We start from the raw sequence: 24,127 nt of genomic DNA, 5'->3' as shown, positions 1-24,127 counted from the left end.
ACAATTTACAATTTACAATTATGAGGGTTAAGTATTTGTGGCATACCTTCCAATGTAAAACAGCTCTTTATTTTTTGTAAACAATGGGAGAGAAAGCTCTTGTTGTAACTCTATGTCAGTAAACATCTTATTGGAATCCTGGACCTTAGAGATTATTGTTGCCTGGTTCAAAAGGAAAAAAAATATCAATTTCCCTGAGACATACTAAATTGATGTGCTTTGGGAGAATAAGATCAATTTCTATGTAAAATTGTGGACATTACCTGATTGTATTATAGATTTAAATTCGACCCATGAAACGACCCCCTCATCCCTAAAAATGGACAATGAATGGACCGTCACCCAAGAAGCCCCTTCAAACCAGTGGTAGTATTTGTTCTAATCCATAGTGACAGCTTAAATAATTTTATACCTCCTTTAAGATTTCAAAACTTTCACGTGTATTTTCAGAAGAACCTAGAGACAGCACATTAACCAAGTGACCAGAGTCAACATCACCACTAATGAATCATATCAACGTCCTCCTGACAAAAGGCACTGAGAAGTGAACAACATCCCCTCTGTGGCATCCTTGTCAATACATCACCTAAAATATCTCCATTAGGAAGAAACATGAAACTAAGACAGATCGGAAAATATGCTACCAAGGGGCTCCTGGGTAGCTCAGTTGGTTATGCGTCTGACTTCAGCTCAGGTCATGATCTCACAGTTTGTGGGCTCGAGCCTCACATCGGGCTCTGTGCTAGCTAACAGCTTGGAGCCTGGAGGCTGCTTCAGATTCTTTGTTTCCTTCTATGTCCCTTCCCCATTCTCTCTCTCAAAAATAAATAAACATTAAAAAAATTTTTTTTAAATATGCTACCAAATCACTGGTCAAGAATGACAATGAAAGACTGATGAACCATCCCAGACTGGAAAAGACCCAGATCACAAAATAAGTGTGAAATGTGATACCAGGTGGGCTCCTATCAAAGTACAGTAAAACCTTGGTTTGCAAGCCTAATTGGTTCTGGAAACATGCTTGTAATCCAAAGCATTTGTATGCAAAAGAAAATTTCAAGAACCATTGGCACAGTTGTGATCGTGTGATGTTCGGCATCATGCACTATTCATATTGCAAGACATCACTCATCTATCAAGTTAAAATTTGTTAGAAACGTTTGCTCGACTTGCAGAATACTCTCAAAACAAGCTACTCGCAATTCCAAACTTTTGCTTTACTTTATTGTAATAGTTGGAAATTTTTGACTACAAGTTGTTGTAAATAGTAATATATCCATGTTAATTTCATGGTTTAAATATTAAGCATAGTCATGTCCAATACTAACATTTGGAAAGGCTGGGTTTGGGAAAAGTACTCTGCAACCTTTTGTAAGTCCGAAGTTATTTTAAAATAAAAATTCTAAAGTGTTTACCTATTTGATCTCCATTTAATATTTGTGAGGATAACATTTTATTATGTTTTAGAACAGTGCTCAAAAACAAGGAACTTGTAAGTATATAACCTAGGGTTTCTATTTATTGATCTTTCTACTGCATAAAGTTTCCCCCCAGTATAATTTTAAAAGACTCTGTCCTACATTAAAAGAAAGTAATTTTTTATTGCTTTGGTTTGAAGATTGTATAAAAGGATTATGAAATCACAGAGGTATGTCAGGTATCCTCATGCAAGCATTTGTTCACGGATGCATGAATTAGTTCCTCTGTTTTTCCCACCTCCACAGCTGTAGATTACCTGTAGAATTTACTGCTTTCCCATGCCATCTGGTTACCTTCTTGGCTTATCAACCAGACTAAATTTTATGAAGGAGAAGAGTGGGGTGTGTGTGTGTGTGTGTGTGTGTGTGTGTGTGTGTGTTTTAACTCTCCTACCGAACACAATACCTATCATAGAACAGACCCTTGGTAAGCATTTGAAGAAGAAAAAGGAGAGAGAAAAAAGAAGAGAACGTAAGAGGCTTTACAGCATGCCAAAGTGAGTTTGGGGGAGATAATGTTAGGCATATTCATACAAACTACAATTTCGCTCTGGTGACCATAATCATTATCACAGATAATCAATACAAATCATGCAAAATGATCAGGATGAAATTTCTTCCAATACAGTTCTTATCCATATGCTTGAACCAGCAAAGGCTCAGTGACCGCCCTGCTATTTATCTAAATCTGTCAATTATCTTGGTGAGTTACAGAGACTGCTGCAATTTCTGTGACTCTATCAGTGAGCCCTGCATATAGAGCTTGTCAAACAATTACAGTGCACTTAGTATAGAAAGTGCCTGATAACATCATTTTACGTTATCTCTTGTCGTTTGCACTTAAAAACACAGCTTCATACAACATAAAAACACAGTGGTATAGAATGAACGTTAATTTTTGCTTCTCCCATCAATGGGCGACAAGTAAAATACATACCAAAAAAAAAAAAAAACACATTAAAAATGACAGCATTTTTAAGTGACTTTGACCAACACAGATACTCACAAAATTTAGAGCCAATCTACACTATCTAGTTTGACTATTATTAGGCTGATAACTGTAAGTTCTCTCTCCTCCATCTAGAGCTGTGCAGCCTCCCCTGATAAAGCCTTTGGCAATCGTAACCTTCATTTCTAACATAAGATAATTTTAAAGAGAAAACGACCAATGTTAAACTAAATTAATGGTAGGATTTTTCATTTTAGTGGCAAAAACTGACATGTTTTATTTCCATCATAGTTTAAAGGAAATAAACAAAGACTCTGAATCATTGATCTTATGCGAAGAAAATGCATTTAATACTTACTAGTTATGCTGGAGTATAAAAGCTAAAAATAACTGTCAAAAGAGTATTTCTAAATATCTAAACGTATTTGTATCCCATAGAGCTGATCCAAGTCCAAATTCATTTTGAAGCCACAGGAGCCCTCCATTTCTATTAGCAAAGAAACAAAAAGATAAGAACAAGAGTCTTCTTAATTCACTCTGCTTATGAAGACAATACGAAAAGGGGGTTTTCCATACATACAGAGGGCAAACGAACTGTATTTTGCTGTCTTCTACGACCGGAGCCAACTTTAAGTCATCTATAGATTTGGAGGACACTTTTGCATTCTTGCTCTCCCAAATCTATAAAACAGAAATTTGACTATGATGAACATGCTCTTTCCTAAGGAATATTTGTGATTATTTTCTTTTTGTGCATCGAATATAAATTTGCCCCATTAAGGAATCTAATGCAGAACTCAGTTTTTAAACACAACCTATTTTCAAGATGAATATTTCTTTTCTGGAACGCTGAACATAGCTTCAGTTATCAGGAGACAGAGAATCTCTTGGTAGGAGATATTGCTGAGGTGCAATCAAATGCATGGAAAATGCTCACCAATGCTTTCCAGCAAGCTTAAATTTAAAGCAGAGTGAATCCCACACTGCATTTCTTATATATTTGATTTCGACCAGGGTAACAGGTATAAATTCTGCCTGAATGAGGAGGGAAGAGAGGGGAGTAGCCTAAAAGGCAAGAGTGATGTTAACAGCTAGAGAGCCGACCGCGGAACAGGCACGAAGCACACATTTCAGGGAAAGTAACAGCCCAGAGCACAGCCATCAGCTAGCAGCCCATTATGGGCAGAAGAGATGAAAAACACTTAATACCTGGAACAGAGGCCGAGTGGTTCTGTAGACAAATTTTTTTGTGTCAGATGGTTAAGGGGACATTTAGTGAGAAATGCCAAGGCAAGGAAAAGACTAATCTAGAAAAGTGCATTGTGATGCAATGAGAAGGCTGGAAACTGCTACTTCCTGTGTACTTCAAATAGCCAGTTCAGGGTGACATTCCTGTGTACTTCAAATAGCCAGTCACGGGGTGGGGGGGAGGGGCGGGAGAGGACTCTCCACCTAATTCTCCCTGTAAAAGGACAAGAAAACAGTCATGACGGTAATTAAGAGCTACTCTTAGAGAAGGGCACACTATTAGTCTTTGAAACGGTACTCCGTAAGGCATGGTGACTATAGTTAATGACACTCCACTGTATATCTGAAAATTCCTAAGGGGGGAAATCTTAAAAAGTTCCCATTACAAGAAAAAAATAAAATTGTAGCAATGTAAAGTGTAAGGTGACAGATTTTAACTAGATTTACTATAGTGAACATTTCATAATATATACGAATATTGAACCATTATGCTGTAAGCCTATAACTAATATATCAATATAATACGTTATATATATATATATATATATATATATATATATGTATACGTACACATGTATATATGGGTATATATTTACATACATACATGTTATATATCAATTACGCCTCAATAAAAAAGTCCTGCCACAGTAATGTCTAGTGATTCTTTCCTTAAGTCTATATATTTAGATCCACGAGTTTATCAATTTGTATCACAAGAATAAAGTGGGATGCTAATGGTAAATGTCAGATTCTAACACAGCCCAGAAGTATGTACCAAGGAGGTCTCTTGATGAGGGTTCTAGAAGCACTGCTGGTCCCCTTCCACAGACTGTTCTACTTTGGTCTTGACTTGTTATGTTACACAAACCCAGGAAACTGCCTAAAATAATAATAATAGCACCAGCCATCTTCTAACCACATTAGCCTCAATGTCCTAATGACCAAATTTCATTTAATACATCTTGTTGCCCACCATCCATAAATATGGTCTCCAAATTTGAAGGTCTAAAGAATTAGATACGATCTCTCTGACATGTGAATTCCCTGTGTTTAAAGAGTCACCTGCTTACTAACCATATTTTTGCCATAGTCTACTCAGAAAGAAATATGAAGATGTGCTGTATTTCTAAGCACACCCTACACAGACCATTCTCCTAAATGACTGCAAAAAGTTTAAGTACTATTTAGTACATAAAATAATGTCTGCTTTCACTTGAAGGATAACAAATACAACCCTGGACACACAATAGATCATCTGGAATGCAGTTGTTTTTATAAACAGTATATGTAAAGTAGATAAATAGAATGTCTAGATTAAATTAATATATGTTCCAAATATTTTGATCTCATTTATTCTCAGAAAGACACTTGGATTATAGGTATTATTAACCCCACGGTCTTTATTTTTTTAATGTTTATTATTTATTTTGAGAGAGAGAGAGACAGAGAAAGAGCATGAGTGGGGAAACGGGGTTGAAAGAGAGAGAGAGACAGACAGACAGACACACCCAAGTATGGAGCCTGACGCAAGGCTCGATCACATGATCACAAGATCATGACCTGAGCTGAAATCAAGAATCAGATGCTGAAGCAATGGAGCCACCCAGGCGCCCTTCATTATTCCCATTTTAGAGCTGATTTTAGTAATATTTAGTAAATTTTAATAATATTAGTAAAATTTAGTAATATTAGGCAATTTATCCAAAGTTCCACAATGAGTAGGAAGTCATAGAGTCCGCAATAAAACTGAAGTCGATCTGACACACACTGTACTTATCCATTATGTGATCAAACTAGACTATCACGTTCATCAAAGTCATTATTTATATTTTCCAAATTAAGTAGCTGGATTGTGTCAGGAAGGCGAAGAGTCTGACCATCCATTTAGTACAGGTTAAATATGTGTCCGCAAAAAGTAACGATTGCGTTCCTTCTTTCCTTTCCATGAACATCTGTCTCTCCATTCTTCCTCGTCTACATCTATAATTTTTCATTTTCTATGTCCTGGGAAAACCTTTGGTCACACCCATTACCTTCCTCAAGTAAAAAAAAAAAAAAAAGGAAAATCCATTTCACAGACCCCAAGTGATCGAAAATGTGCCAAGGTCAAACTCATTGTTATAACTGCTTATTCAGACCATCAAACCAAGGAGATTCATTTTGGCATCTCATACATACAATCCAAAAGTATTTTCTAAGCAAATGTAAATTGCTCCTTTGAAGCCTTTGGTGCTTTGTCTATAAATTCCCTCTCCATCTGAAATTATTTCACTGTCTTTTTTTCTGTATTTTTTTCAATCATGGGTTGGTTGGTTTGTTTTTTAACCTATTTACCACCCTGGACATTATTTCACTGTGAATGGCAATACTGAACTCCCATGATATAGCCTGCAAGAGATAAACACAAACTTGCTTCCTGTCACATAAAATCTACTAAACAATGGTCACTGATTAATTGAAAGAGAAGCACAGATAACATTACCAATCAAGGAATCCCACAATCTCTCTTAGAAAAATGACATCAGCATTGCCCAGTAGCTTTATGTGCATTTGGAATTTAACCTAGGGGCATGCATTTCCAGAATTCTAAATGGACTTAAGGGGATTATTTCGATATAAGCACTCTCAATTATGATGTGAAAACTTTAAAAGTTGAAATAAGAGCACTTTTAAAATTTTAAGTAATGTTGATTTCAAAATCTCAACCTCATTCAAGCAACTCCATTTAAAACTCAATTAATGGGAATATCTTCGTTGCCTTTAGAAAATTTTACATTCCCATAAAAGTGTGATTTCAGCTAATAACTACTGATTCTTTATGAATTAGTTGATTTTTATACACCTATCTACTGAAAACAAACTTTGATGAATCTGTTAAATATTCATTACAAATGAATGAAATTAAAAGCTAGATTCCTCGTCAATAACACCGCATAATGATTACTGCTCTCACTTCGTTTACAAGAATATGGATAAGAGAGACTGAGACAGAGAGATTTAGTACATGCACAGTATACATGATGGTACCCTACTGGTTAAGGCAGAATGGCTCTGTGTACTTACATATTCTTTGTTAGGTCAGAAAAATGCTACAATTGGGCATATCCCTGGAAACCCTTAACTTGTTCATCCTTTTTGTTATAAACAAATATATAAACAAATATAGTATCGGTATTTGTAAAATATAGAGGCATTAAAAGAAAAATAATATAATGAAGATTACCTTGACTTATATAGATACTCATCAACAAAAACAGATGTTTCACTCTTATTTAAGGTGTGTTCAAATGAAACAATGATCCATGGAATAAACGGCAAAGATTCTTCCTCAAGCACTCAAAATTGAAAATTCTCTCAGATAAGTTCATCAGCGTGCTACGCTCCATTTTATCAAGAATAGACACATAAAACTGGCAAAGTACAGAAATGTGGATGTATAGACATCTTGCCAGTGCATTCTACTTAGAAACTCTTTACCGGTACCAAAACGAGAAATTCCAAATATCTTTACAAATATGAACATTATCAAACTTGCAGCAGGTTAGAGACTGGGAACAGGATACAAGGATGGTAGGGGGAAAGGCCATGCTCTCTCCAAAGGCCCCTCAGTTCAGAAAGCATTTGAATGCAAATCCCATGCCCAAGTACTCAAAGGGAAAGAATCTGTGGCGGGAAGGGCAACATCCCAATTTGGCTCCGACGAGGACGTGACCACCGAACCCACGTACCACAAGGTGCCCACCTTTGGTCTAATGTCGATTAGAAACTGACTTCTGTCCGCATTCATTTTTTAACCAAAAAGAAAATCTAAAAAACAAAACCACAGATCCACCAACACAAGACCACCACTAAGGGGGGTCAGAACCACTCATGACTGAGGGACAACAGACCCAATAATGTCACTTGGCAGTTTTTCAAATGCAAGTATCAGAAAAGGAAAGATACGCACAAAGTTAGTGTGTGCACCGTACCGACCCCCAAAAATGAAGCTAAAAAACGAATCAACTGGCTAGAAGCGCCCACCACTCTTCGTTTATTAGTGAATATTCTTGTTCTAATTTTGGAAATAAAAGTTTTATCAGTGTGCCACAATCCTGGTAAACTAGACATCTGCGGACTCATCTAGATGCAGGATTAAAGCATCACTCCCTAAATTGTGGCTTCCCTGTACGGATACCAACCCAGGCTCTACTTTCAGAGGAACTAATGCCAAAAACTTCACGAACTATTTCACAGGAGCAACAAGTTTACGTGTTCCATCCCCAAAGCAAAAAGAGCAGTTCTCCATCCAATCGCAGACATTCACAATAATCATTTGCGACTTTGAAAGGCCAAATGCCCTACCTTTCCTACATAGAGAGGGTCTGAACCCATGTATTCCTCCAGCACAAAGAACTGATTCCACACCCAGCTGCGCTTGGTCCGGGACCTCCCTGATTGGAAATAGGGCTTTGATCTGGACCTGGAGAGCTCTGCTTGACTCATCCCAGAGAAACACAGGAAAAGCGCTATTAGCTGCAGAAAATGGCAGAGCTCCACTTTGCCCAACTTCATCTTTTTTTTTTTCTTCCTTTTTCCTGTGTAAGAAAAAAACCTTGACAAGAGAAAAGGCACAGTTCCAGTTGGCTCAGTAGCTCTTGCCTCCGGCAGGGTGTCAGCTGGGAGTCCAGAGATAATAATTTGTAGAGTGTTCGATTGTAAGGGGTCACCACTGCTGAATAACCTTCGCCAAAGAATGGTGTAATAGGTACCTGGCAGAACAAAAGGAAGAGCCAGTGTCAGAAACCAGAATACATCGTAACTTTTAACTCTCATTTGCTAACTTACTGTTGATCTTCCCCAGATACCGGGAGTTGGATAATCATTAAAATATTGATGATGAACTTCAAGCCGTACAACGACTGGTGCCATGTTTCTAAACCACACCAAGACTGCTCATGCAGGATTACCCGGTTTACTTAATACAAACGGAGCAACGTCGGTTAAAGAAATCATCCTAATGCCGGCCTTTATCACTATTTTTTTTTCTTTTATGTTACAGTCAGTTTCATTCGCTGGTATTAGAATATGAAAGCCAAGCTGCTCAAAGCAGGGATTTAACCAAATGGGAAGGACATATGCTGGCTTAAATCTCTTCTGTGAAACTGTAAAGAGAAATAAAGAGGTATGAGGTGATTCAAAACCGGTTGATTGATTCCGAGTCACAGAACACCAGCTGTTTTGATGTGTTCTGATTTGATTGTGATCAGCTGAAAAGCTCAGTGGTTTCCATTTTCCACCCTTCAAACCTATTGTCACGTCGGCTGTGTGGCCTGGTACGTTATGCCATAGGATGGCCGTTATTTGCTACCCCACGAATATTTATCGAACATCCTAGAGCAGGGCTTGTGCACACAGTAGGGCCTTCTCGCCTAAATATTTACGGATTACGAAGAGATCATTAGAGCGGTCTGAAGACTCAGCTATCTTTGTGAGCCCCGCTCACAGCAAGCGTGCACCCAGAAGGCGTCAGCAGCAGCATGGGAATAAAACAACTTTTCTTCTAAAGTCCACTTGTGTCGGATGCAGAATTCTTGACGATGCAAGAGATACAAGGTCAGTTACAAGAGAAACTTCCAAACATACCCCAAAACACAGAGGAATGAGGATTTATGGCAAAATGCTTAAATCACTATGCTGCCCTTTGGTTTGTAAATTCATTCGACTACCTATAAATAAATCAATAGGATAATGAAGGTGAAGGCTAATGTTTGCCTTTTTTCTTTTTTCTTTTTTTTTTTTTTTTTTTTTTTTTTGAGGGAGAGGAGGTAAAATACAGTTTTAGGAACATGAAGCCAAAAGATAGTTCCCAATCAAAGTAGAAAATACACTGTCTTTACCTTATAAGCTTTTCCATCTTTCTACCTGTCTCTCCTGTAACAAGAGTGTCTGTAACTCATTAGATGATTTCTGACAGTAAAGCCTGCTTATGGAAAATGTCTTATCTTGTTAGAAGAAAAATGAAATGTATTAAACGTATTAAATACGTTAAAATAGTCCACCCACCTGTAAAAACAGGTTGCACTTTGATCTCTGTTCTAATGAACACATTCGTGTTAAAAATATGTCTATCATCAACTTCTGAATTCCAGAGGGCACTGCAGAATAATCCAACATACAGCTGACATATGTGGAGAACTACCAGAATAGGCCAATTATTATTGGAGCATATTCACCATAACCTGGGCAATGAACACCTTCTCCTAAAATCCAGATCGGTTATCTCAACATCAAAAAGGAATCTGGTCCATTTAGAAATCACTCTGGAAGGGCTAGTTGTTCTAAGACTTAGAATTATAAACAAGAAGTAACGTGGGGTCGTATCTTTGTATTCCCATGTAGCCACCACACTCCCCCATCAGGCGGAAAGTTCACTGCAGGGAGGTCTGAGCTAACCCACCTGAGACACAGGTTATCTGTAGTTAAAGAAGGCACATAGGCGTGTCTTTCTTTGCTGGGAAACAGAAACTAGTATGGACTAGTCTACGATGAGCCAGGAACTCATACTGAGTGGCTTTTGTGGGAATGGCTGTCATCATGGGGAGGGCCAAGGTCATGTGGTTCCCTTCATGCCAGTGGCAAAAAACCATGTTCCGGGGCGGAGGGGGATGGTTAGAGTGTGGTCACAGGACTGTCGAGCTTAGGAGACCTGGGGCCAAAGAATATTCCAGTTTCGCTGCTCTACTTCCTCAAGAGAGAATGTGTTTTCTCAGAAAAACAAGGAGATAAATACTTTGGTCCCGAAGACAATTTTTTTTTAAGGTAACATAGTTAAGTTATATTATTAAGGCCACTTTATGGTTCAAGTGAACTTGAGAACACTGTTACACGGTGAGATGCATTCAACTTTATTTTTAAAATTTTTTACTGTTTTATTTATTCTTCAGAGAGGGAGACACAGAGACAGACAGACAGAGCATGAGTTGGGGAGGGGCAGAGAGAGAGGGAGACACAGAATCCGAAGCAGGCTCCAGGCCCTGAGCTGTTAGCACAGAGCCCGACACGGGGCTTGAACTCACAAGCCGTGAGATCACAACTTGAGTTGAAGTCGGATGCCCAACCGAATGAGCCACCCAGGCGCCCCTAAATACATCCAACTTCTAAGAACCTGAGTGGCAAATGGAATCCAGTATGTGGGGAGTTATTAAAATTATACACCCAGAAAAAGTGTGGGCACCTGCACCAGAGAAGGATTAGAATTCCGAGTCTGCCCTGTCTTAGCTATGCAGCCTTGGACACGTTATTTCAATTCTAACATGCGTTCCAGAGAGGAAGCCGTAAGCCTCTAACTTACAAAACAGATAACTGCATCTACTTCATAGGATTAAATAAGCAAATCATGAAAAACTAAGGATGATCCCTGATGCAACTAACAGCCTTAAAAAAAAAAAAAGCTGTTGGGGTTATTATCTATTATTGTGATGGTATTTTTTAGTTTGATACTGGTTATGTTAAAGTTAGTTTGTGAAGTAATGTTAGTTTTCATGTTAACGTTCTTTATAGGAAGATGTTTTAGACAACTCTTACACTGAATGAAAACACTCTCGATAGGTCCAGTCACCGCCAGAGAACCATATGGATCATGAACCCAAAAATCTAGATGAATATGGACAATGGCACCAAAATACTTTTAAAAAAAGAATGCAGTACATTCTTTCCTAAAGGCATGTCCTCTGCGATTTTTATACGTCAAAGACTGGCATCAGAATTGGAGAGATTTGAGCTCACTCAAAATGTTCGCTAATAAGAAAAAGAAATATAATCTGGACCAGGAACAGGATCACTGGGGTCTTTGCCCTAAAACCTCCACCATTTGCTAGATGACCTTAGATCCCTCTGGGATTTCATTTTCCACATTTGCAAAATGAGGGAGATGAACTAAATTATAAAGTCTTTTTTTTTTTTTTTTTTTTTTTTAACAGATGTCACTTCTCTGCTTTTGACAATTATATAGAATTGGTTTTGCTGGCCTTTTTTAAGCTGTGAAAAAGCACACATTGTTAATGAAAGGGCAGAAGGATATAAGAAAGTCATAGGAATATAAAAGCATTTTTTTACATTTATGAAATTTAGCAGGAATTTTAACATGAGATGTTTAAATTACTCTTCTTGCCTCTTGAAGATCTTTTCTCTTCCACTCAAGACTGTGAAGTTACCAAACAAGCCAGAACATACAAAAGCAGTGAGTTACAAAACACACCATGGGTTACTTTATAGTCACTGGGTTAATATTTGTGAAAGAGACCGGAGATCTGTATTTACCTATTTAAAACCAAGTGTTTTAAAAGCAGTGATTAATAAAAACCTTGGTGAACAGGAAGACCCACCCTAGTATCTAGAACAGAAGTAGACACACGCAATTGACACTGAGAACATATTTACAAATTTTCTTTTCATTACGATCAACTTCATGTTTTTAATATGGGAAATTAACCATGTAAGTCAATATATAAATTCCTTGGTAACTCTTCCATTTTTATGACTCAATATCACTTTGGAAAAAAAAAAGTCCATCATATTTTTCTGCAGTAGTTGAAGGCTCTTGATCCAAATTTCATTTACCTTTCTTTAAAGGTCTTTAATAGCGTACAAGAATATTTTAACGGACTTTGTGTACATTACTGGAGGATAAAATTCTCATTTTTATGAAGCAGATAAATGATTCTACAATACCCTCTGTGAAATGCACTCATATAGTCAGAATCTCCCATGTGAATGATTGTGATTGGAGTAGGGGAGATTCATTGTTGATCAACATTGTTGACAGTGACTAATAACTCTGCCTGGAATGAACAACTGACAACAGCAGGGGGAAAGTCACAGGGCAGACGACCCTTCGTCATGAGGCTTCCCCAAATCCTTGCCTTCCTTTACGACCAGATCTGGTTTTCAAGGTAAAGACCAGTACAGCGGGTCAACCCAACTAATCCTGACCTGACCTGAGAGATCATGAAGGAAATGATAGGCTCTGAAGCACTATGAAAAACCTTCCGTTATTCGTGGTCTTCAAAGAGAAGTCATCCAAGGATGAACTTGAGATTCCCTATTGCAAAGAGGCTTCCTATCATCCCACAAGTGTCCGCACTTAGAGAGGCACCCCAATAACATTGTTTTTTACATTTAAATGAATTTGAGCACACAACCAATCACAATTGTTGCCATTTCTCACAAAGGGTTAAATTCGGACTCGCAAATCTGTGCCCCAAAGCAAAACCCTGCACCCTGCCTAGTTAGGTCTCCATCCCTCTAGTCTTTTCCCTTCTTTCTGCCTCCTGAGTTTCATATTAACAGAGGGAAAGTCCCATCAGAAACAAGGGAACAGTCCCCATTAACAGAGGGAAACAGTCCCCACTGTTTCCCCATCAGAAACAGTCCCCATTAACAGAGGGAAAGTCCCATCAGAAACAAGCAGAGACCCCTGCATCCAAGCGGTGTTATGTGTCATTATGTCTTACATGGGAAAGCTTGGGGCGGTGACCCACTGGAGGTCTGGAGGGCTGACCTGTTCACTACTGCTGGCTCAGAAAGAAAGACAGTGCAGAACAACGATGTGTTGGGATATATACACACTTTAGGTAACCTCTACAGATCTATGTCAACTTCCAGACAGTTACAAATGGGTAGCATTATAGCTGTGGGGAGAAAAACAACAGGTTCTACCTAAGGAGAAAAGAACTGAATAGGAGCCAATCAGATGTTTGAAAGACAGTAGTGGCTGCTACCGGACTGGTAATTTAAAATTTAATGTATGCATATATATCTAATATATATAATCTAAAATTTAAGATATACATATATATACACACATTAAATTTTAGATTACACACACACACACACATATATCTGAGTAAGGTTTAAAATGTTTTCCTCTTGACATTTTAAAGCTAAAACTTGTAAGGGATGAAGCCCACTTACAATTGCACCAAAAACCATCCAATATCCTAGGAAAAAACCTAACTTGGCACAGAGGCGAAAGGCCTGTTTCCTGAAAACTATGAAACACTGATGAAAGAAACTCCAGAGGAGACAAAGAAATGGAAAGACATTCCCTGCCCACGGACTAGAAGGACAAATAGTGCTAAAATGTCTGTACTACCCAAAGCAATCTACACACTGAATGCAATCCCTATCAGAAAATAAAACTCGTATTTTTTAACATGGAACTTTTTTTTTCTGCCAAACTAAAAGCACATGAAAATCATAATAGTGGGATCAACACAACACAACACACCTTAATCAAAAGAACGGAAGAGAGAACCTCCAAAAGGAAATTTTAAGTGGATGGAAGCAAAAAGGAAAAAAGAAAAGAAAAAAAGGTCCGTGGTAAGGATCAGTCAAGTAGTTATTTACTACATCAACATCATTTATTTGACCCGACACCACTTTTACCGTGCTACTTTTTTGTTCCAATTATTTTTGTTCAACTAAGTGGCAAAGAATTATTTCCAAGTAGATGGTTGATTATTCACTTAACCTTAATAGCTATTATTTTACCCACACAAATTCATTAGTATAAAATTTTCTTGGATTTTCTGCTCCACTTAACATCTCGGGGAAGCCACTTTTCAAAATCAGAGCAAGTGACTATCATAGGCTCAAAACAATGTTTAGTTCATACCTAAACACAAAGACTAAAAATCCCTTAACGACAAAAAAATATTTTGTATGCATCAGCATCCCAAGTGCTAATCAGCAAAAGCATAAACCTGCCAGGACCTGCTGCATCTAAATTACAGGCAACATGCAAAAAGCATGACAAATAGCATGAAATGCATCGTATTCAGCCAGTCACATTCACATACAAACACAAGAGTAGTTTTAAACACATGCCTGATTACCAATTAACTTATACATGCTAAACTGCATCTCTCCAAGTGCTACATGCCTTCTAGAAATAACTTGAGCTATGCAAGAGGATGATCAGTTATGTTAAAGGGACACATATTCGTATTTTAGGTTCTGTGGCAAAGTTAGGGTGGAATATTCTCTTTGCAGCTCAATATAAGTAACCGATGGCTTAGCTCAGTTAAATACTATCAACAGTTTCTCTAAATGACAAGCAAGGGACAGACACTCATGCTCTCTGTGTCTGGAGCTGCATCACCCACGGGTCTGAAACTATTTTGAAATGTACTGACTATATACCACATGAACACATAATTTCTTATCTCCTGGTAAGTTAATGAAGATTCGAACAACTTGTGCCTCTCCTTTAAAAACAGGTACAGTTCACAATTATGTGGATCGTGATATCCCCAAAGTAAATTCTTACTTGCATTTTCTAGAAAAACGGTGGTAAGAATGACATTCGAGGACTCCGTGTACTTGACAGAAAATAATCAGTGAGAATGCGAAAAATCCATAATGAATGACTGTCCAACATCTCTCGACTCTAACTGATATTCCCTAAGATGTTTTGCTCGCTAATCTACAAAACATAACTACCAGAAATCACAGTTGTAACAGTAACAAAAATTTTTAAAATCTGGCTGTTGGCCTTTTGGGAAGAAACTGTCATTTCCCAGACTGATTGAAAGTGGAACTACATTCTGACAAGCAACATATTTTTAATGGATCCTTATGAAGAGAGAACAATATACATGTTCAAAAGTGGAAATGATACCATTTCACAGCAGTGGTTAGAGGGCACTATGAAAATATTACCATTGCCTTAAGAACAACCTTCCATGTATTCGTTCTTTTGTACCTTTTTGTCTGACCAAAAAAAAATATGCCTTTTTAAAACAGTCCTTGAGCATTTAATAGCATTATTTAAATTCAACGAAAAGACTGCCTCCTGATTCACCCAATGCCTTCTTAAAAGACTTTCCTTTGCCCTTGCTTTCCCCAGGACAGCAGCCACCTGTCACCACTGAGGTCCTCACTGTGACTTATCTCTGTCCATAAAGTTAGAGCAGTCTGCTTGGTAAAAAGGATAATACTTGTTCATTGTTACTTGTATTTATTTTTAAAGTAGAACCACTGAATACATTTGAGGGAATACAAAAGAAAGAAAAGACAGTCTAATCTCCTGTTCATGAATGGGCAGATGTCATAATTCCACAATAGACAGAAAGTAATCCAGGGCAAGGAGCATTTCAAGATCTGTGGCCACATTTTCCGACCACCACACATAAGCAGAGCTTTCAAGGATAATGTTTATGGGACAGAGAGAATGTCACTTCAGTGCTGAGGAAGGTAATCGCTTGGCTCTCCTGAGGGTTCATGGTGCAAAAAGAAAAAAAAAAAAGTAAAGAAGTCCCTAAACCCTCTGTTCCCCCTGATGTTTGAAGGTTCCTTGAGTGGTGGAACCACAAAACTGGAATAGACATTAGAAAAACCTAAGGTGGCCTCTTCTTTTTTTTTTTACCCCTAAGAAAAACGGTATCTACAGAATTCTAGTGAAATGCCCAAGGTCACGCGACAAGTTCTTAATGGCACTGGGCATCATTGGTTACACCAGAAAACTTAAAATGTTAAACATTCCTCATTCTGATACTAAAGATCCTTCTAATGTATCATCTTTGGAATAGATTATATTCTTTGGAATAGATTATATTCTTTGGAATATATTCTCCAAAAGCCAAGAAAAGTAAGTTGAATCTTACTCCAATTTTTATAGGACCATGAGTTGGAATTCTCCAAGCAGGATTACTCTATCCAGAAGGGTCATGAGTGCAGAGTGAGAATAAGGGGGAACGGATCCATTTAGGACTATCGTTTCCATATTACCCAAAAGGCACACTGAGGAAGATCCAACTTTAAAATCTCCTCTCCTTTCCAAATCTGGTGATCAAAGAATACCCACTTCACTGTGACACTATAGATGTCCACTGAAGTTTAAACAATAGCTCTTTGAATGTTGTAGAAGCAGGCTACCAACTCAATATCTTAAGACGTAAGGATGTATATGTAAGGTTATTTGGTTGTTGCTACAAATCCTGTATTTTGAAAGGACTGTCTGCTCCTATCTATAGCCATTTACTATTTAGATTTAATATTGTCGTCTTTAGCTTCTATTATAAAACATACTATCATTTAACTTCTCTATCCATATACCATTGAAAGTTTAGGATTAGCTGCAGTAATGTTAACACTGATGAAACAGCCCTCCTCTTTTTTTTTTTTTTTTAACTTAAAAGGTATAATTTTTTGCATTTTAATTAGTGAGGCTGGGGACCCTCCGTGATATGCGACTTCTCACGTAAAGAAACTGCCATCAACTCCATTAGCTCCCTGGGCCAGATAACATTACAACCACAGACCACAGCCTCCCACCGTTAACTGGCCTAAATATTCAGGCAGGGGCCCTGGAAATGAATCACACAGCCTGTAGCGTGCATCTGGCTATCAGACATGGAATGAAAACTTCTCTAAGTGGATTACAGAGTCGATTTCAACGAAGCACAAATAACTTGTCACGGGTAAAAGGAGTGAAAAAGAAAAAAGGAGCAAGAGTTTATAATTAACTAGAAGAAGCCCATGCAAATTAAAAAGAAAACAAAATGACATCTCACAGTCCATCTGAGCTATTTATATGTCATATATAACATACGTATGCATGTACAATTGTAACAGTGAAAATATACTTATAGTGTTTCTCCTTTATGCTTCTACAACATCCCAGCCATCTCAATTTTACTGTGTAATTTACCTTAGCATTTACACTGAGCCAGGTATGATGTCTGTGACTTCAATAAAAGGCATCATGTTTTGTTTCTTTTTTTTTTTTAAAGGCATCATGTTTCAATAAACATTTTGCAAAACAACCTAAAAGAAATTCTACCAGAATGAAAATCTAGAGTATAATCTGAGATGAATATATGGACAGATGTCTGCATAGTCATTTGCACTGATAATTCTGTCAGGGAGGAGTCTTGCGAACAACAAGGGGGAAAATGTTTGCAGGGGTAGCTTTTCTGCAAAACCGGCAAATCCCCAGAGGAGGCACTCGCGTATTGCTGGTTACAGCTAAATGTGCTCTGCTTGTCAGAGGCTGAGGAGATGGTCACACACAGGACTCTGATCACATGTCTTTTTCCTTGTCCTCAGCTCCCCTTTATCCCCCCATTTGGAAGCAACGGATTCCTTTACGCCAAGGAGAAAAGCTCCCATCACAATCCCTTTGCAACACGCTAATGCGTGTTAGTTATTTTAGAAGTTCCTGAAGCTCCCATTTTAAACTAAGGCTCTGAAGCCTTCCAACCAAGCAAAAAAATGTTTGTGTGCGCGTGTGAGAGAGAACCATGATAGGATACAAACCCCTAGCACAACAAATGCAAAACCTTGTGAAATCAAGGAAGCTTAAGATCACTGAGGCATAAATACTCACAACACTAAACAACCTATGGGCTTTTACTTTATAAAAGATTTCTGAAAGACGTGACAAAGTATCTGACTCTATGCAGAGAAGTTTATAACAGCTTTGCCGTCAAATTAACTACAGTGCTGAACGATAGGGAGACCAGCAAAGAAATCATGCCTGAGGAGACACAGTGGGGTTGGTTTTTTACATCTAGGGAAGGCTGAACAGTAGCCAAAACTCAGTATGCTCCCCACCCTGTCTTTTTCATTGGACACTAAAAACTAGAGTCAATTCAAGGGTAAACTGCAGTAATACAGATGCTTTACAAGTCCCCTTTTATAAAAAAGGGAAAAGCTCTGTGCTATTGTCTCAAAAGTAGACTTAAGGAGAGTTGTGAGCCTGTCAGCTGATTGTTCACACAATTCCAATGACCTATCGCAGCCCTTAATTACAATAATATCTCACGTTGTAAGCGCACAATGCCCTTTTATTAAAGCTGCAATCCGAAATAGCTTTTTGCAGGGTGATGGTCTGTACTACTGACTATTGTTTTATTTTTCTGTCCACAGACATTACCAGATAAGACTATTAACACTGAAGGCCACCTAATTGCTTTTCCCACTCCACTCCTTATTAAACACTAACCTATAAGCAAGACTTCCACAAAGTTGTCAGTTTCGCTACGTGGTCTCGATTCTTTTGCATTTTCATTCATACTATTCCAAATAGCCCTAAAAATGAAGAAACTGATTCTTGATGTATTTTCCTGTCACATACCGTAACGAGCCAAGAGCTTGGGTAAACATAAAGTCTGACTAGTTCTTTGGGGGGGAAAAAAAAAAGGAATTCCTGGTGAGTTACTGAAAGCCTCCTAACTTAATTACTTTTTTTCCTTAGCTCTCCCCCCCCACCCCCCCGGCCCACCAACTTGTCTTTATAAAGACACAAACTATTTAGATGTTGCTGGTAGTGAATCAATGCAAACTTTCCTTTAAAACACGGGATGTTACCGCCCCTAAACTCTTTTAAAATGTGTCCTTTTGTGCCGTGAACCTGATCTTTTAAATGTACGCTTGTCATAAAGTTCTGTTTATCTACTTCTGTATGGAAAATGATCTGCTGAACACCTGTCTGGTTACAGGAATTAGGAAGGATGGCTCCTACTTAAAGATATTTCACTTCACTCATCTAATAAAAGGAAGATATTTCTTGCAACATAAGTATATTCACGGTTCAGTCTGCAGATCTCCAAAGCCTTGAGACACCCAGTCCTTGATGATTTCTTCACAGTTCTCAACTGCCCAAGGCTGGGTGAACTCACGGCCAATCTTTTACTCACCTGAACTATATCTATGAAATCCGAAAAGGTTAACGATCTACAACGTGAAGCCAATACAGACCAAAGGTCCCTTCTCATTAATCCACGCAGGGAGGTTGGATACCGGCAACTAGCCGCGTAGCAGGTGCACCCACGAAGACGTCCACCGCGCATTCAGAGAAACAGGGTGCCCTTTTCCCAGCGCAAACCTAAGGTACCGCCAGGCGGAGGGGAAGCGGGGGCGCCGAGCAGAGGCAAGCCCTGCAGACGCACCGTCGCAGCAGAATACTAATTACAGGCAAGAGCAAAACACCCTTAGACGAGTGGCACCTTCTCCAAAGGTAAAAGGAGTCCAGCGTGGACGGCTACAAGGACTCCCGTGCACGCCGGCGCACACCCCCTTCCAGTCACAGACCGCCGCGGAGCCGGCGGCCCCGCCAGCGCGGAGTCCTCCCCCCCCCCACCCCCGCACCCCAGGTCAGCGGCGGCCCACTCGCGTCCCTCCTGGAGGACGGCGGTCCAAGAGTCCGGCCTCACCGCTTCTTCGGGAGCGTGCGCGGATCCGCTCTCGCCCCGAACTCGCCAACACGCGCCGCCCCCGGCGGCGCTCGGCTCGGGCTCTCGGGGGGCCGAGCGCCCGCGGCTCGGTACGCACGTCTGTGCTGCCCCGCCGAGCCACGTCTCCCGGCCGCACAGCGGAAACTTGGGGACGCCGAGGGAAACTCCGCACGGATCCCCCCGCCCGCCTGCCGCTCACCGCCGAGTCCGGCCCCCGGAGGCGCACGGCGAGGGCGCGCGCTCCTGCCCGGCGGCGCCTTCCTCGGCCCCGTGCGGACGCACTCACCTGGGGCCTCGCTGCCCTCCCGGCGGCGTCCGGCGCCAGCGACCCGGCTGTTGGCATCCGAGAGGGCGCGCGCTCAGCGGCCGGGCGCCCGCGTGCGCTTCGGGACCCAGTGCGCGCAGCTCGGCGCGCGGGGCGGACTGGCGGCGCCCGCCCGGCGCCCGCTGCGGCCGGCCGGGCGCGGGCTCCTGCTCCAATCACAGCCCTCTCCGCGGGGCGCGGGGCCCCTGCCCCGGCCCGGGCCGCGGGCGCCCCCGGCCCGCCGCCGCCCGCTCCAAGGGGCCGGCCGCCTCTCCCCGAGCGGCTCAGACGCCAGGTCCGGAGCCAGCGGGAGCGCGCGTCCGGAGAGAGGGCGAGAGGGCGAGCGCCCGAGAGAAGACGAGAAGGCGCCGGGCCAGCGCAGGAGGGAGGCGAGGAGGTGAGGGTGGTCGGCGGCGGAGGCCTGCGGTCGGCGCCGGGCGACCCCGGCCCGGGGAGCCACTGAGACTTGGGCACCTCCTGGAGACCCAGTGAGGGCTGTTGGAGAGGAAGCCGCTCCGCCGCCACGCGCGCACACACGCGCGCGCACACTCGCGCACCCCTCCTCCAGCGCCCTCCTGACGGCTCCGTACAGATGGAGTCCTTCGCGGGGAAATCAAGGGGAGCGGGGAAAGTAGGAGGGGCTGCGGCCCATCCATCTCTCCGCCAGGTATTTGCATCTGAGAGCGCGGAAGCTGGAGGAGAGTTTTGAGAATTTTTTTTTTTTTTTTTTTCCCGAGCGCCCTCCCCTCCCACCCCCAACCTGTCGTGGAAGCCGTGATCAATTGAGCTCCTGAGGCATGAAGGCAAAGTCATGAAAGTAATCAGAACTTACAGTTTTCTTGCGTGATAGTGTTGCCCTTTCAATCTCCTCGGACTGCCCTAGTTCTACTTTCTTTACTTGCAAAAATGTTCTTCCCCGCTGCGTTCTCTAACGCAGAACTTCTGAGGGGTGCGATTTACGCGCAGGGTGGGGTGGAAGGACCCTCGGGAGCTGGGGAAGGGGATCCGGGCTTGTACGGAGAGCGCGCTGCAGCCAGGAGAGTTGAGCCCGCTGTTTTCCTGGGCTCAGGTGCTTGATTTCACCTGATGGCTAGGTGTTCTGTCGTCAGGGTTCGGGAGGTGAACAGATCCTTTCTGAGTGCGTTCATTTTTCCTATTCTGTCGGGGGAACGTGCCCTGCTTCTCTTATCCATCCTTAACAGCGAGTGTGGGTGCAAGGCTTGTCCTTGTCAGCACCCTCTGCTTTCCTGTTCATTCAGGCACACTGGCTCTCCCCCATCCGGTCCATCCTGCCGGGTCAGCTTGCATCTTCTTAGTCTTTAAAACAGTCATATGCTAATAATTCCACCAGCAATTTTTTTTTTTTTTTTAAACTCCTGTTGAGTTCCAGATGCCTAGCGTTGCTGTTTACTAAACATTGCTTCATTTTTAAAGTTCCATCTACCACCCGAAACCTCTCCAAGTCCAGGCCCGCTTGGATGGCCATTTCATAGTTCACTTCCACTCAACTGTCTGTCATCACCCAAACTCAGGATGTTCAGAACAGACCTATCTGAATACTGGATTTCCCCAGTATTCTCTTCTCTGTCAAGGGCATTATCATTTTCCAGGTACCCAGACATTAAACATTGGCTTCATCTTTGAGGCCTTTGACATGTTTTTTGTTTTTGTTTTTTTCTGTATTAAAATCCTTAATTATTCTGGCTAATACCATACAATCTAGAACTTTACATTTTTCTGATGGCCATACATGCATCTGCCTTGCTTTGTCTTATGAACGCATTTCTGGGATGGGACCAATTCTTATAATTGTTCTGGACTAAAAGACTCAGGAAAACAAAGGTTTCATATTGATATTCAGTAGGATCAAGACACCGCACAGACTGGGGCCATGATAAATATCTGTTAAATAAAGAAGAGAATGTTTACATCTCATCCAGCAATTACCACAAGCCTGAGGACACCATGCTATTTGTAACCTGCTCATTGATCTCCTGGGTCTTTCATCTATGAGATGATATGAGGAAATAGGTACTGTGCCATATTTGTTTTAATCAAAGGAAAACGAATTGGAGATCTTTTTTTTTTTAAGTTTTTTTCCCACAACTTATCCTTTTTTTTTTTTTTTTTTTTTTTTTTTTTGTGCCTCCCCATAAATATTGATCACAAATTTGGCTTCTATCCTGAACCACATGCTTCCATGTAATCTGCCTTCTTTAAAAAAAAAAAAAAAAAAATCTCTTAAACTAGGGCACCTGGGTGGTTCAGTCTGTTAAGTGTCCAACTTGGGCTTTGGTTACTGAGTTTGAGCCCTGCTTTGGGCTCTCTGCTGTCAGCATGGAACCCGCTTTGAATCCTCTGTCCCCCTCTCTCCCTGTGCCTCCCTTGCTCGTTCCTGTGTGCTCGCTCACTCTCTCTCAAATAAATAACAAAACAATCCTGAAGCCATAACTTTTACAGGGATTGTAGAAGGGGTGAGATGAGCTCAGTCAAACAGAATACCAGTTCTGGTCCTTAGAGACACAAGCCATTCATCCTAGAGGAAGGTCTAAGTGCCTCTCTACCTCGGGGACAAGATAAAGAATCGTGGACACCCCTTTTCCTAGGACATCTGGGATGACCTCTCTGCAGAGGTGGCACTTAAGCTAGAGGTGATGATACGAATGAGTCGTGCTTGTGAAGATCTGAAGGAAAAAGAACCTGGGCAGAATAAAGTCAAATATCTACAGAAGGAAAGCTTTGGGCGTGTTTGAGAAACCTGAAGTATTGTAGGAAGGGGAAAGTCTAGATGGATCAAGTGGGGAGGGGAAGGGAGGAGGGGTTGCTGGGGCAGGGACACATTCCCAGGTCCCTCTAGGTCCCTGAAAGGTGTTCGTTATTTTATTCCCAGGAGGAAGCCCAACATTTGTTCGGAATGGCCAATAAGACAAGAACTCCGCAGGTTTAGGCTGTGGTCAAGTCCAGGGACAAGACCTGTTTTATTAGATTCTTTTACTCTCCCCTCCTCTTCCTAAAACACTAGTTGGTTGGAAAACCTAGTTTCCTGAGAAACACAAATAAAAATTTACTGTACTAGATAAACCCTCAGGCGCCTGGCAAGTGTTGAAGATTCCATGAAATACAAATGTAAGTCATAACTGCATATGCTTACTTAGGAAACTTCATAATGTTTCCATGTAATTTTCAAATTTATGTTTTCATATTTCTATTCTTATATATAATAACCTTTCTCAAATCCCTTCAGTGCAAGGTTTTATTTCTTCAGTGTCATATAATGTGGTATACACAAATTTGATTAATGTTCCCTTCTCTATTGAAAAAAACAACCCTCTTTTCAATTTATTTTGTTTTACTCTTTTTTTTTTTTTTAATTTTTTTTTTTTCAACGTTTATTTATTTTTGGGACAGAGAGAGACAGAGCATGAACGGGGGAGGGGCAGAGAGAGAGGGAGACACAGAATCGGAAACAGGCTCCAGGCTCTGAGCCATCAGCCCAGAGCCCAACACGGGGCTCGAACTCACAGACCGCGAGATCGCGACCTGAGCTGAAGTCGGACGCTCAACCGACTGCGCCACCCAGGCGCCCCTATTTTGTTTTACTCTTGATGAAATCATTAAAAATCAGCTGTACCAGAGCTATATTTTGGAAAAGGAGAAGTCAGAAAAGGTAGGTGAACTCTGTCATGCCTTGTGTCACCATGGAAGGTACTTCCCTACATATTTTATCTCTCAAAGCAGATTTGGTACAAGTAAGAAGGTTCTGATGAGATTGCTGATTAGGTTATATTCATTCTATCCTGAACTTACTCTAAAACCAAATGAGGCTCAAGGATCTTGCAGCTAAAAGCTGAAGCCAGCTAACCATTGAGAATTGAGTAGCTGTAGAAATTCAGGGGGTTCTGGTCGGAAAACATAGATGTGACAGGAA

The 24,127-nt window shown here is 40.9% G+C and overlaps 1 protein-coding gene across 4 annotated transcripts in view; it reads right to left on the bottom strand.

The window, feature by feature from the left end:
- CDH7 (cadherin 7) overlaps window positions 1-21,645 on the bottom strand; it is a 123,462-nt gene extending 101,817 nt beyond the window's left edge. Inside the window, exons 1-2 of one of the 4 annotated variants that reach the window (XM_045456946.1) lie at window positions 21,032-21,645; window positions 8,020-8,426 (exon numbers count right to left, since the gene is read on the bottom strand). In XM_045456946.1, coding sequence (XP_045312902.1) covers window positions 8,020-8,229 — 210 coding nt within the window. In that variant the 5' untranslated portion in view covers window positions 8,230-8,426; window positions 21,032-21,645. The other 3 variants (XM_045456945.1, XM_045456944.1, XM_045456943.1) reach the window with 3 other exon arrangements.
- Window positions 21,646-24,127: the final 2,482 nt, after the last annotated feature.

This window comes from Leopardus geoffroyi, chromosome D3 (assembly GCF_018350155.1).
Source record: "Leopardus geoffroyi isolate Oge1 chromosome D3, O.geoffroyi_Oge1_pat1.0, whole genome shotgun sequence".
In the NCBI taxonomy this organism is placed as follows: Eukaryota; Metazoa; Chordata; class Mammalia; order Carnivora; family Felidae; genus Leopardus; species Leopardus geoffroyi.
Note: the sequence above shows the minus strand (reverse complement) of the source record. Positions and strands in the feature narration are given on the sequence as shown.